We start from the raw sequence: 14,511 nt of genomic DNA on the forward strand, positions 1-14,511 counted from the left end.
TCATCAAACAGCGACGTTACCCCTCGCAACAGAAAGCGTTCGCGACAGTCTGCAAGCATCAGGACATAAACCATTTTAATCTAAGATAAGTTCCCCGATTAAAGCAACCGTAAAATATAACAGATTTGGTCATGCCTAAAATAAGGTAAGTTACTGATTCGAGTTATTATTAACGACAACGATTTTTTATTAGATTAAACACAACGGGAATGGCATTATCTGCATTAGTAAACATGCTGGACATTGCTGCCTTTATAATATCGTTTACTAGCTCGGACACATTATGGGATGTGGCTGCGGCGGAGGTTCGCAAAAGAGAGAACAGGGCTGACGATGAAGAGGATTGTGAGGAACACGCGCACTTTCTCACTGACAGAACGGTTTTCTTTATGGGCAGTAAAGCAGGGGTATGCATGACTTTATCAAACTAAACACTGCTGCTGTCTATAGTTATATAGTGCGTGCATGTACAGACCTCGAAGCTATTGTCAACAAGCACCAACATTTCACAATGCACTATTTGTTTTAGGGTAAAACAACAATATTGCTGAGGTTTCTCGACAGGTGAGCTTGAGGATTTACACTTTTCACATTTGAATCACGTTTTAAACATCCAGCATGTCACCTCACATTTGTGTTTTTCATTAAACCAGAGATGAAGCACCTAAACCTACTCTTGCATTGGAGTACACTTTTGGTAGACGAGCAAGGGGTCACAATACGGTACAAGCTAAAATATCCTTCTTACTTTTCTTAAACGTTCAAGATACGTGATTGTCTTCTAGTTATGTTCATGTTTACACCACTGTCCTCAGCCTAAAGATGTAGCTCATCTGTGGGAACTGGGAGGGGGGATCTCTTTATCAGACCTAGTTCAGATTCCCATAACAGCTGACAATCTCAGGTTTGACTTGTTCATATTGTATTTTTATTCATATTTTTACATTTTAAGTGGAGAGAGTGATATCAATAAAATTTGAAAAGCAAATGCGACAGATTATGTTTGTTTCTTTTTACAGTACATTGTCTGTGGTACTTGTTTTGGATCTGTCTAAACCCAATGCCATGTGGGAGACCATGGAGAGGCTTCTTGGTTCAGCTCGAAACCATGTGGATAAAGTTTGTTCAATTCCTCAAAAGACAGGAGAATCCAGATCCAGCAAACAACAAAGCCAGAATAGAGTCCCACGTGTCCTTCACAAGGACTATCCGGTGAGAAATGTGAATAGCACAGAAATAGCACAGAAATGGTACATTAGTGCAGTTTCTAATGTTAAACATACTCTCTTTTCAACAGGACAGAGAGCTTATTAGCCCTTTTCCTGTTCCTCTTCTCATAATTGGAAGCAAGTTTGACATCTTTCAGGTAAAGATTTCATAGTTAAGACATCATGTACAAAATAAATCTATTGATTTATTAATCTGTTTATATTAAACTCCATCTAGGAATTGGATTCAGAGAAAAGAAAGGTTATCTGTAAGACTCTACGCTTTGTAGCCCACTTTTATGGAGCATCATTGATTGTAAGATAACATTTTACTACAGTTTGCAATTTGTACACAATGAGAGATTAATAATATTTTTGCTTTACTAAATGAACCGTTTATTTCTGTTTTCTTATGTCAATGTTTTAATGTTCATAGTTCACCAACAGCAAATCCGAAGTGACGATGTCTAAAGCCAGAAGTTTTATTAATCAGCTGGCGTTTGGGACTGAAAAACCGTACAAAGTTTTCATTCTTCTCTTGAACTTCAATTTAAGAGATATTCTTCTGATATATGGAAAATAATGTGTTGTTTGATCTCTTATATTCTTTTAGAAAGTCAGTATCTACAGATTCCAGCAAACCTTTGATTATTCCAGCTGGTTCAGACTCCCTCAGTCAGATTGGTAAAATGCCCGTCTTTACTGTATAATAGGACGGTAGTTATAAATCATGTTGTAGTTCAGGAAATGTCTTGGAGTGACAACTGTGTACAGTATGTATATGAAGCATGTTACAAATGTAAAAGCAAACAATACATGAACTCTCAATATGAACTTTTCTCATTATTTTTAAATAAAGAGCTCAGATGCTAAAGCTACTAAATGCCAAATCCCAGATTTAGAAATTAAAAAAATTCCAGTTTGTTGGCAGAATCTACTAAACACCACAAAGATTTTTATTTTTTTTGCAACTATTGATTTTTAATTACATCTAATAACCTTTTCATTGCTATTAAAGTGAAATTACTGAACCTAAACATAAGAGCGTGATAAAAATGCTCATTTACAAGAAATCATGTCCGATGCAGTTAAAGGGTTTTGCATCTGAGCTCTTCAGATAGAAGCATTTACTTAGGTTGTAGTCATTGTATTTTTGATGACCGTTTCTTCTAGGTCCCCCTGTAACATCTGATATTGATATTGGAGCCCTACATGCCAAAAACCCCTTTGACCTTTGGAAAAAGGTTTTTGAAAGGGTTTTTCCACCAAAGGTAATTTTTGCTATTTAAAAAACAACACACATGCACACACAAAGATTTCATAAAACAAATGTTTTCTGAAACGTTTCATTTCAGAACGCGGAGGAATATATAGAGTTGAAGGATCCTGTAAAAGACCCCCAGTACAGTGAGCCCCTTATAGATTCAATGAGAGCACAAAAAGACCAGGTATGAACCCAGTACGATCAGCACAGTCTTCAAATGTTTAGTTTATTTAATAACACACCCAACATTGTATTGTCCTCTATTAACCTGTGTCTGGTGATGTTTTTATATTACCCTGAACTAAAGCTGTCTGTATTGGGCTGTACTTTGCTTTTGTTTGAAACATGTGAACGAAAGTTACCCCTGCAACATACACCCTTTGTTTTACCCTTTAAAAGCTTTTCACCTACTGTACTTTATACTGTAGTGTTGTAGTATCAGACCATTGCAGACATCGGTACAGCAGGTCAAGACAGAATCTGCTAATTCTCCAGTAGCATGTGAAAATATGGCAAATGAAACTCGTAGCTGAAAGTTTAATTTAATTTAAATAAAATAATAAAACATTTATTAAACTTTGTGTGTTTATATGTTTAGTAAATATATTTGATCACGCTTCCATCTGCAAGTTTCATGTGACACATTTGGCCATGCGTCTGAAGATTTCACCAAAGTTCTGCAGGTGTAGTATAGATTTGAGCAACAAATAGGAGAGTCATTAAATGTACCCACACTGTAAAAATTCATTGTTTTACTTACATTTTTAAGTTTAATAAACTTTACAATGTATTTTAACTCTTTTCTTGACCAGTGAGAAGTTGCTGTAAATTATAAAAATAAAGTTGGAATAACTTAAGCTAATTCAACTTTATTTTTATTATTATAGCAACTCCTCACTAGTCAAGAAAGTTTAAATGAGTTGTAAATTCAAGTTGATTAAACTTAAAATTATATTAATATATGCCTTTAATGTCACTTGTTTACAGCAAATTAAGTTTATAGCATGTTTATGCGATTAAAAAATAAAATCCAGACCCTTCTGTGTGACCAATGAATCCACATCACTGTATTATATATACGCATTTGGCAGATGCTTTGATCCAAGTTTGTGTTTTCCCTGGGAATAGAACCCATCAATTAAGCTAGAGGAACAGTAGTTACAGAAGCTCATAATTAGAGACCTATAATTTATTTAAGTAAAATATTGATTTCATCTCCTATTGATGTGCTTTATTTATTAAAGAGGTCACACTGTATGTTTGTCTCTTTTCTTAGGAGCTGGAGCAGTACAAACGACAGCAAGCAAAGTCCTGGAAAAGTCTGGAACTTGACCCCTAGATTTCCCTCAGCTGCCCTCCAGAAGCTAAGCTCAGCATTGTAGTACATTGTGTCACATGGACTTTGTAACGTTTGACAGGACTTGTAACTAAAGTATGCACAAGCGATATATTTACTGTCTATTATATAGATGCATTTTTGTACTGTTAGAATATATACATGACACTGGGCTGCATAATGATTAATCACAACTAATCGTTTGCATAATAAAAGTTTTTGTTTATTTTATCGTATGTGTGTGTGTACTGTATATAATAATTATGTATATGTAAATCCACAGACATGCATGTATAATTAAAAAAAAATATATATATATATATTAAGAAATAAATATAAATATACAAATGTATATACATATGTAAATATTTCTTAAATATATGCATGTGTGTATTTATATATATAGAATTATTATACACATTACACACACATATATGATGTAAACAAATACTTTTATTCTACAAACGATTAGTCGTGATTAATCGTTATGCAGCCCTATGTCAGAATAAACAGTCCCCAGCAGTCACTGGGGCAGTACGAAAAGTACACCTTTGTACCCAAGAGGTCATATTAGTACCTCAGATGTACATGCTGGTAGCAATGAGTGCATATTAGTACCTGAAAGGTACACATCTGTTGGGACCTTTTTAAAGGAACCTGCACCAGTGACAGTTAGGGCCAATTTTTTGCTATAGTGTAATGTAAATGTGTACGATGTAGAATCTTTGTCAACATTTTTTGTTACATAGTATAATTTGTAAAAGTAAATATTGAATGCATACAAATAGTTTTTATGCGCATAGATTTGCACTTTAAAGCGTACCTTCATGAATATCACATTTGTCAAACCAGACACAATAAACAGACTAATTTCCAAATTAAACAAAAAAAAAACTTTTATTCAATGTTGTTTACCCCTTTTGTTTACTGAGAGTATTCAAAACATTCTTAAAAAAGTGCTATTACAATAAAATGTATTGAAATAAAAATAAATAAACCATACATTAAAAAAAAACAATAAAGAAAAAAACACTGATATGATACACAATGTGTAAACTACCCAGGGAAAATTGATGTACCAAGCACGTTGTCATACACAGGTTATGTTTGTATGCCAGAGAGAAGTCTCCCCACAAAGGTGTTTTGACTGGGTATACTGGAATATAGCGGTGTCATGATCTTTCTTCCGTTTCACATGAAACTTTTTTGATGTGTACTGGGCACTTAGTGACATCATCCAAAACATAAAAAGGCCCACTGGATGTATCTAGTCCTAAGTACCTAACTGTACTATTATCTAATAGTCTAATTACATTACATGTAAGAAATAGTCTTCTAAGGGGAATAAAAAAAAAAGAAAGGCCAGGTATGTGTTTCAGGTTTACTTCTTATCCCCCTTAAAATACAGAAAAGCAGCAGAAGAAATTTGTGTATACAATAAACACGCACAAAAAGATGAAACATGTTTTTTATGAAAAGAAGGCTACATGTAGTATGTATCGGAGCGCCATGAAGTCATCCATAGTATGTCTACATTATGCAGGATATGCCAGAGAAACTTAGTACACACATCGCTTACAGTACAGTCATAAGGCTGATTCAGCTCTCAACAGTGCTGATCAAAGCAAGGATGATCAAGATTTTACCAGGGTGCGGATTACCGCTTGCTTGGTGTTTGGTTCAATTTGCATCAAATAGTATTTAGGTTTCTCAAAAATAACATTTCCCAAATTGTAAATGCACAAAATTTACTGCCTAAAAAGTTACTGAAACACAGTCCTTCAAAGATATTCTGTTATTTGATAAACTGTATCGTAAGTTATTAAGTGAAAGTAAAGCTCAGGGAAGAGCAGACAGGCACTGGAGTTGCGTTGTATCCGGTCACAAGAAATCAGTCTGGCAGTTTATTATTGGCCCTTGGATGGCCGTTTGCCTGCTGTCACATGCAGCTGTGTGTGTTTTGGTGTGTGTTTTTTTGCTTAGCTACGCCAAGTAGTCAGTCCAGATACGCAGGTCTGATCCTAAAGGCTACACACTACAGGGTGGAAACAACAAACATTCCCCATACACAATCCTCGAAAGGGTACATAGGGATACATGAAACAGTACACAAACATTGAGTTACGTATGTAGTTTTATTAGTCCAGTTTGCTTTTAACTGCAAGTGATCATTTGCTAGCGATGGCACTCTCCTCTCCAGTGGGGTGTGTGCGGTTAAAATTGAGTCCCACGCTGGGTAACTCTAGGCTGGGGCCGGTTATGGTCATTGTTGCTTGGGATGCTCCATTAGTGGGCAGAGGTCCCCATTTGCTCTGAGACGCGGGGCTGGTTCTGGGTTTGGGGGTTGTAGGACTTGTCAAGCCGAGGTTGGTCAGAGCATCAAGGGTTCCATCAGGGTCCACCATCACGTTTATAACTGTAGGGATGGACAAATACATCAGAATGATTGCAATTATTGTGTTTACATAATGTTTATTAGTTCAGTAGACGGTGTACGAGACTTACCCGCAAGCTGCTTTTCTACCCTCTTGAGCTCTGTTAGTATTGATGAAATGTCCTAAATTGAAAACAGAATGATTACATTAAAGAATAATTACAGATCTATTACATTAAAGGGGCCATGACATTAGGAATCAATTTTGCCTTGATCTTATGACATATAGACGGTTTCAGCAGTAAGAAACAAAATAAAAAACAAGTAGATTACGTTAGATAAAATCATATATAAAGCGTATTAAAAACTATACTGAGCTAACGTTACTGTGTAAAATGTGTAGGCTACTGTATAATGTATACAATGTTAACTATTGATCGGCTGCCAAACCTTTCACATAGCGGTGATCCATGATCCCTTCGTCTTTTAGTAACCAAAACATTTATTATTTTTGACAAAGTATTTGTTCCAGAGTTCAGTTTAGCCACTAGACCATTAAACAAACAGAGACCAGAAGTTTAGTTCCGTCCAGACACGTAACCGTGACGACGCGCTTGCGTCCGATGAAACATCTATAATGCTGTGTTTACACCAGCCACGGTAGAGGCGTGAAGCGCGAGTGATTTCAATGTTAAGTCAATGTGAAGACGCATTGACACACGTCTGAGGTCTCGCGACGAGAATGAGGCGTTTAGCACAGCGCGGAAAACGCGATTCTGCCTCATTCGCGCGTCTAGTTCGCGTGAATAGCACGATGAGCGTTGCCTTTGGCGGAAGAACGTGCCGCGTTAACCAATTAGGAGCTTGCTTTAGTAGTGACGTGATTACAGAAAGCGAGCGGAGTCGCAGAAGCCCCTCCCATGAAGCGAATTTCCGTGTGAATGTCTCGATGACTAGAATTTCACGCGCGGCTTTTACACACGAATGAAGCGAGTACACTCAATCTGTTCAAGCAGCAAACTATGCGCATTAGATGCGATTTTGACGCCTCAAACGCAGCTGGTGTAAACCCACGGTAATGGTGCATTCACACCAGCTGCGGTAGAGGCGGCAAAAACGCGTTATTCGCACGTAGTTGGATGCTTGAACACTTGAGTTTACACATTTCATTAGCGCTTGAAATTCTAGTCATTCTTGACATTCACATGGAAATTTGCGTCAAAACTTTAGTAATATTATAAGTCCACTTCATAATAATATAATAAAAACATGTCATGACCCCTTTAAGAGGTTATGCATTGTAAGAGGCATTCAGCTTTAATAAATCTTACCTTGTTTGTAGTTTTGGGAAGTGAAACTTCCTTTTCTAAACACAGTTTACGCTCGATATCATCCCAGTTTCTGTCCTTATCTTTGAACAGTATCCTTAAAAATAAAAATAGCAATAGTATGTTGCAATGGTCAGCATACACAGAAAGTAGAAATACATTTATAAAAATACATCTACAGTATTAATAATCTATTCAAGTTTGATCCTATATAATGTCATTAGATTTTCAGACACATTTCAATACATTTTTTAATGGCTTGATGACTGACCTGATTTTGCCAGCAGTATTATCTACAGACTGTCGGATTTTTGAAGACAGTTGGGAAACCGATGTCAGCAATAAACTGTCTAGGACCGCCTGCAAAAGAACCATCAAGATCAAATCAAGCAGTTAATAAACAATTATAAATAACCGCACAAACGAAACAATGCAACACTGTAAATAAATTCTACATCAACAAGTTTGAATTAAATAAATATATATAAAGGTTCATACCGGTCTCACCTCATCCCGGTTCCAGGTGCGTCTGCGCAAGGCCGTCTGAGGGTCCAGGCTGTCCGGGGCTCGAGGCCGAAGCTCGACTGGCTTGCCGTTTATCTCAGTGGCTTTGGTTTGCACTACAGGGGGAATCTTCCTGAAGTTCAGACTTTCATCAAAAACTCTCTCTACCAGCTGCAGAAAGCAACAACAAACAATAAAGGAAAAACAATGATAGCTGTCTAGTCAAAAACACTGAACTATGAGGCAGGGTTTAGATTAATCCAGGACTAGGCCTTAGGCCTATATTAGGACATTTAAGTAGTTTTTACAAACATACCTTACAAAAAAACATTACGTATGCATCTTGAGACAAACTGATATATGTTAAGATGCGTCAGTGTAAGGCTTTTTTTCAAATTAAGGCAGCATTTTAGTCTGGGACTAGGAAAAGACCTGTCCGGGAAACCACCTCTATATGTTCTGAGCAATGATGCTTACCTCTTCCCTGGTGTCGATGGCGGAGCCCGGCGTGGTGGCTGCTGTGCTGACCGTGGTGCTGGGGGCAGTGCCGGAGGAGCTGACCGAGTCGATCTCGCCTGCCACGTCATGGATCTCCCGTGCAAGGATGGCCAGATCCTTGGCTAGGTCCTGACTGATCCTACGCACACAGGGAAATAACCTGTTAACCTTCAGAGGGGGGTTTAGAAACTAGGGGTGCACAAATAAACAAACAAACATCATGCAAAAACAAATCACATTAGGTGGTCCCTACAGGCTTCAAGCACATGCACATTTATATACAATGCAACATTAATGCACATGCAACTTTACTACTTATACAATTACACACATGCAAATCAAGAATAATGTTATATCTTACACGTGACCAAGTCTGTGAAAACCATTTTTTGTGATTTACTGTTTTCTACATTAAATCATCTTACATAATGTAAAGAACATATATCCTTGATATATTTAATATTGACGGAGTAAGGTCATGTCAAAGATTGAAATTAATGTGAAATCAAATGTTGATGCTCCAAATCTCCTAACTAGATTGAGACTTTAGCCTGGATTTCTCAGACAGGGTCACAAATGTTGTGTATAAGCTCAGATTCTGACTTTTTAAATGGTAAAGAGGTTTTAGAGCTTTGCCATGTTGAACTCTGTAGATGACAGCATTTTAGTATAAAAGAATTTGTTTGTATTTAACTGAAAAAAGGAAGTCATATGGGAGTAAATTATAAGAAAAATGTATTAATACATTCTGCTGTTAAAGTTTAAGTGTGTGCCAGAAAAACCACAAGGTGGCAGTATTGTATATAAATAGGCGACAAATTCGTCTAAACATAATATGTGGCATGATGCAAGTACAGTATGTTGTTAAAAGTGCAGTGGCATTATTTTAAGTTTCCTGCCCAAAGCAAAAGTATATGTAGCATAACACTCTCTTTATTCTCATTAATTTTCTTAAATACAAAAACAGAATCTGAATGTGTTTGTGAATAGGACAGAGTTGATAGGTACCTGGCAATCTCTTCACTGTGTGCTGTCCAGTCTCGTATGTACTCCTCCTGTTCTTTCATTCGGTTCTTCAGCAATAAACCTCCAGGGCTGGTCGTGAGAGGAGCAGAGACACCCAGTCTGCTGGTGCGAAGGGTCGTGCCTGGCCGCAGCCTGACGTGTTTGGGAGAGTTGCGGTTGGAGCCAAACTCATCCTCGGAGGTAGAGGCATATTCTGGTGGCAGACGTCTCCACCTGTTATTGGCTTAAAGGAGATAGATTTATGAGCAATTGGAGGTGGTTAAAAGTATTTACATTTCCTTTGGTAGCATTTATGAGTTTTTGGCAAAAAAGCGCAGTTTCCGGTTAAAGGACAACTTACATCAATTTTCACGATGCAACAAACACACTAATTCTCCTTCCCCATTGGCTCAAGGTTTTTGACTAATATGGTAACACTTTACAATCATAGTGTAACACTGGTTAATGAAATAGTGAACACAAACATATAATTACAATTCTTTCACATTATTTTTTTAAATCTTGGTTATTATTAAATTTTAAACCGTAAAAGTATAACTAATATAAACTAAAAATTACCAATAGCATATTTATAAACAATAACTGTTTAAAAAAATACTATTCATTGTTATTTAATAAAAAATTATATTTGTTATTAACATTTTTCATTTACAATTTTATATTATTATTTTTTTTAAACTATGATTAACTACAATACATCAAACATTTCCAATCAAAACCTTATTTCAAATGGGGGCAGAGTAAGAATCTGCAGTATCATATTAATTTTACAACAGCAAAAAAATCATTAAAGTTATAAAGAAAAGTTATATGTATTACAATTTCACAGCAGAACTCAAAGTTGTTAAAAGCAAACAGTAAATTAATAACCAATAAATCTAAGCTATGACTTTAGCAAGTGATAAAAAGGTCTCATTTGGGGTAGTGGTGTACTGGTCTGTTCAAGGTAAGATGAAGGTGATTCATTACCGTTATGTTGTTTTATCTTTGTACCACCAGGGGGAATCAATTTAAAATTTACTGACCCTCAGTTTTGCATCAGCATATCTTACACCAGCCAAATTTTCAAATGATTTGTAATTAATTGACAAAATGCTACAAATGTATTACTACTACTGAATTTTCCCACATGTCACCAATTCTGCAATTATATTGTACGATTAGACCACATGCAATTTCTTAAAAGAACTAATGATGTTTATTTAATATAAGCTGAGCTCCTTTTCATCACTGCATGCTTATGAATAAATAACTCCACACATTTGCTAGAATGAAACTTTAAAGCATGCAAGAGGTTATGCTTTCTAAGTTTGAGTTTCTACTGTTCACAATGTATGATATGTTTTGTATTAAATAAAAAAGCCCAACACAACCACACACACACACACACACACACACACACACTCTGGCAACAGACGGTACAGTACCATCGTCCTCTGAGAGAAAACTTTCAGGCTCGAGTTGAGTTTCTGTGTAAAATTGAATCTCAATAAATATCACAAGCATGCAGAGACAGACAATTACAGTCAAACATGACAAATGAGAGCGATTAAATTCAAATGAATCACAAAAATACGGATTTCTAAATTTTTGATAAATGAGGTTGAATGGAAAACACTTATTTTAAGCTTTGATCACTTAGCGATGAGTAACTGTGCAATTTTTCTGGAAGTTTTATTAGTTTACAAAAACCTGAAGTTTGTAACTTTTAGGGTTAAAAATAAACAAAATTTAGATATTTAGCAAAAACTAAAAAACCTTTCACAATTAAGTTTATAATAATGATTTAGAATTTGAGCGGTTGATGGATCAACTTAAAGGAAGTTACCTGGCTGCCATAAAATTTTGCCTTAATTCAACTCAAAATATTAGTTGACAATTTGTAGACAATTTTTAATATTTTTAAGTTGAAGTATTTCAAAATTTTAAGGGAACCAGGTAACTTACTTCAAGTTGTTCCAATAAATATTTTTTTACAGTGTACCTTATATACCTGTTTTTTTTTGTCCTAAAATTAGGCTGAAAAATGGGGGGTCGTCTTATATTCGCGATATAGACAAAATCACGGGTAAAGGGAGAAAGCAAGGGGAAACAGCAGAGGGTGCCAACACGATAGGTTAGATGTGTTTGATTAAAAGCAGATGTTATTTTCTATCTATCTTCACAGTACCACAGTTACATACATGGGCCTTCATAATTATTTCATTTTTGTGGAAAGGTTATTCATTTTTGTCACTCATTCATTGACAGAGTGCACTTTATTTTGTGACAAATTAATCCAAATATTTAATGAAAGGTGTTAAAATGTTTTTCCAATAAGTAATCACTAGAATTTTCAAATAAAATTATTTTCTGTTAAAAAACAGTTTTCCACAAAACGTCTTTTTTTTTCAAAAATAAGTCTGGAAAATGGGGAGTCGTCTTATATTCAGGGTTGTCTTATATTCGGGTATATACAGTATTATTTCACATGTAATTTCAGTTTGACTTCGCTTGACTTTAACCCATGTAAAAACATTCACAATAGGGAGGCAAAAGGTACAGATTGCAGTTTTAACTAAAGCCCAGTTTTTAGACACTGTTTTATAAACCCATTGTCAGATACTTTTATCTAACTTATTTAAATGAAAAGAATTTAGAGCGACAAATTGATTCACATTGTTATGGACTTTCACATAGCTAGATAAATGGGAACAACCAAAATTAACAAAGTTTTTCTTAAAGAGCAACTATCGTCCGATTCACGATTTTAGATTTCCTTTGGTGTGTAAGTGTGTATTAGTACATGTTAACAATATGCAAAAGGTACAAACCCCAAGGTAAATGATAATTTGAGTTATCAATCTCTTTTCTTGGACTACAACAAACACACGGATTGTAGGCAACAGTTTACTTCCTGCGATTGGTGATGCAGACAAGACCCACATTATCATAATTCTTTCCACTTGTACACACCGTCTGTAATTTAACTCCTGTTAACATTGATTTGTGACCGGACCTTTCAAACACGGTAAGGAGCGTCACATTTCCGGCTGACATCAGAGGTATTCAGGCCAATCATAACGTACAGATTAGCTGGGCAATCAGGGACACAGCACTTTTCAAATCGATGAGTTTTGTACAAAATCAATACGTTTGAGAAAGGCAGGATATCAAAATAACATTGTTTTTAGCAATGAAATAGGTGCTCTTTAACATTTCCAAACTGCTACATAAGAAAGCTAATATTCCTATTATATTCTCCTTACCAGCAGGGGTGTTGTTTGCAGGCGCTGTCTTAGTCTTTGTCTCCGTTAGCTTGGAGACACTATTGGCGCGCATGCGTGCAGTTAGCTTGTTGTCTGTGACTTGCTGATTTGGGCTCCTCAGTCCCAGACGAAGGGCCGTTTCTGACGACACACGGGTCGCTGTCGATCGACTGACGGTTGCCTCCGAATCGCTCCGTGCTGAAAACGAACCAAGCCTGGTGCGTCGAGGTTGTGCTAGCAAGTCAAAACGTGACTGCGCCTTCCTCCCCGATGGAGGTTTGGAAGTAGAGCTGGTGGTGGACACCTCAGAAGCCACCGAAACCCTGTCTGCGTCAGCTAGGTCAGTGTCCGAAGTGTCCCCGAGCCGAGCTCTGCGCAACAGGGACGTCCTCGTAGGTCGGGGCTGCGGCAGGCCGGCTTGCTTGGCGAGGGTGTTAGAGGTGCTAGTTTGCAGTGTCTTGTTGGACTTTACAGACTTTGCGGTTTTGCTAGCGTCAAGCTTGGAGTGGAAAAGGTCATCAGTGGAAGTGAACTGACCTTTGGCGTACGAACGGCTGGAATACGTCTCCTGGTCCGAAGACAGGATATCGGAGATGGCTAACGAGGATGTCTGGTCATCATCCGTGAGATCCTGTGATGGCTGCCGGCCACGAGAGGCTGTTTGTACTGAACGGCGAGCATCCGAGCGGCTTTCTGGGGTTTTGGTCTTGGTCTTCTTCTCCAAACGTTCTCTTGCGCTGCTTGCGGCTTTTGCCGTAGCACTTGCGTTGCTTTTTTCTCTGTAAAGGCTGCTGAGAGACTTTCGCTTCTGGACAGTTTTACGATCACCCTCGGCTGCCGCCTGACTCACAGTGCTCGTCGTGTCAATATCAGACTCTGGAGACAATGGGTTACAGCCAGGTGGAGCCGTCGAGTCCAGCTTCTTCTCATCGCGGAGCTTGGCCTCCAGAAAAGCCATGACAGCTTCGGTGTCTTTGAGAAGAGTTGCCGTGTCCATGCTGCCAACCGAATCGCTCCGCTCTCGCCCACCGTTCTGCCGGTTGATATGAGGAATCAGTTCTATTGGCACGTTTCCACTGGGCTTCTCAATGGTAAAGCTGCCCTGCCTTACCAGCGGCTTCCCTGACCTCTCCCCATCACTTCCTTTACTCTTATCCTCTGAACGTCTCCTACGGCCATCCTCGCCTCTCCTCTCCCCACTTCCATGTGGATGTGAGGAAGGCTTTGAGGATGACTGTTGTCCTTGCTTCCCATCCTGTTGGAAGCTCTTGGTTTGGCTAGACTTTCCAGACCCTGTGTCTTTTTTGTCCAAAGCGGTGAGACATTCGCCATCACCTTTGTGGTCACCGTGGCTTTCTTTTTCTTGGGGTTCTGTGTCTTGTTTCTCACCGATCTCAGAACGTTTGATTTTTTCGTCTTTGGGGAGTTGGGGTAAAGTCCTTCTTTTACGGTCAGCTTGGCTGGATGTGGTTGAGCCATTACTCTTCATAGAAACCACTGACTCAAGGGCATCACCATCTGAAGTGAAATATGAAAATATTGTTTTCCAAATGTGCATACTGCAAACTAAAACAGTACTTAAGTATAATCGTATCTAATGCATGTCCTTAAAATCACATACTGAAAGAAATACCAATACCATCATGAATTGTTTTGCTATTTTAACTATAAACTATTGTGTGATTAATTGCATTAAATCATTTTCTTTTGGCTTTGTTTGTTCTC

The 14,511-nt window shown here is 37.6% G+C and overlaps 2 protein-coding genes across 5 annotated transcripts in view; one reads left to right on the forward strand and one right to left on the reverse strand.

Annotated features, from left to right (window-relative positions):
- The first annotated feature begins 10 nt into the window (after positions 1-10).
- On the forward strand, positions 11-4,838 carry dync2li1 (dynein, cytoplasmic 2, light intermediate chain 1). Its single transcript, XM_065296991.1, has 13 exons — positions 11-145; positions 272-407; positions 530-564; positions 654-723; positions 816-904; positions 1,020-1,212; positions 1,298-1,366; positions 1,447-1,524; positions 1,645-1,724; positions 1,822-1,892; positions 2,382-2,479; positions 2,564-2,656; positions 3,749-4,838. Exons 1-13 carry the CDS (start codon positions 132-134, stop codon positions 3,809-3,811), a joined length of 1,089 nt encoding a protein of 362 aa, XP_065153063.1. The 5' UTR covers positions 11-131; the 3' UTR covers positions 3,812-4,838.
- cep170aa (centrosomal protein 170Aa) overlaps positions 4,280-14,511 on the reverse strand; it is a 40,112-nt gene continuing 29,880 nt past the window's right edge. Inside the window, exons 12-20 of one of the 4 annotated variants that reach the window (XM_065296987.2) lie at positions 12,787-14,304; positions 10,966-11,007; positions 9,521-9,761; positions 8,492-8,672; positions 8,009-8,185; positions 7,782-7,870; positions 7,514-7,607; positions 6,314-6,365; positions 4,280-6,224 (exon numbers count right to left, since the gene is read on the reverse strand). In XM_065296987.2, coding sequence (XP_065153059.1) covers positions 5,977-6,224; positions 6,314-6,365; positions 7,514-7,607; positions 7,782-7,870; positions 8,009-8,185; positions 8,492-8,672; positions 9,521-9,761; positions 10,966-11,007; positions 12,787-14,304 — 2,642 coding nt within the window. In that variant the 3' untranslated portion in view covers positions 4,280-5,976. The remainder of the gene's footprint in view (positions 6,225-6,313; positions 6,366-7,513; positions 7,608-7,781; positions 7,871-8,008; positions 8,186-8,491; positions 8,673-9,520; positions 9,762-10,965; positions 11,008-12,786; positions 14,305-14,511) is intronic. The other 3 variants (XM_065296988.2, XM_065296989.2, XM_065296990.2) reach the window with 3 other exon arrangements.

Source organism: Paramisgurnus dabryanus, chromosome 20 (assembly GCF_030506205.2).
Source record: "Paramisgurnus dabryanus chromosome 20, PD_genome_1.1, whole genome shotgun sequence".
In the NCBI taxonomy this organism is placed as follows: domain Eukaryota; kingdom Metazoa; phylum Chordata; class Actinopteri; order Cypriniformes; family Cobitidae; genus Paramisgurnus; species Paramisgurnus dabryanus.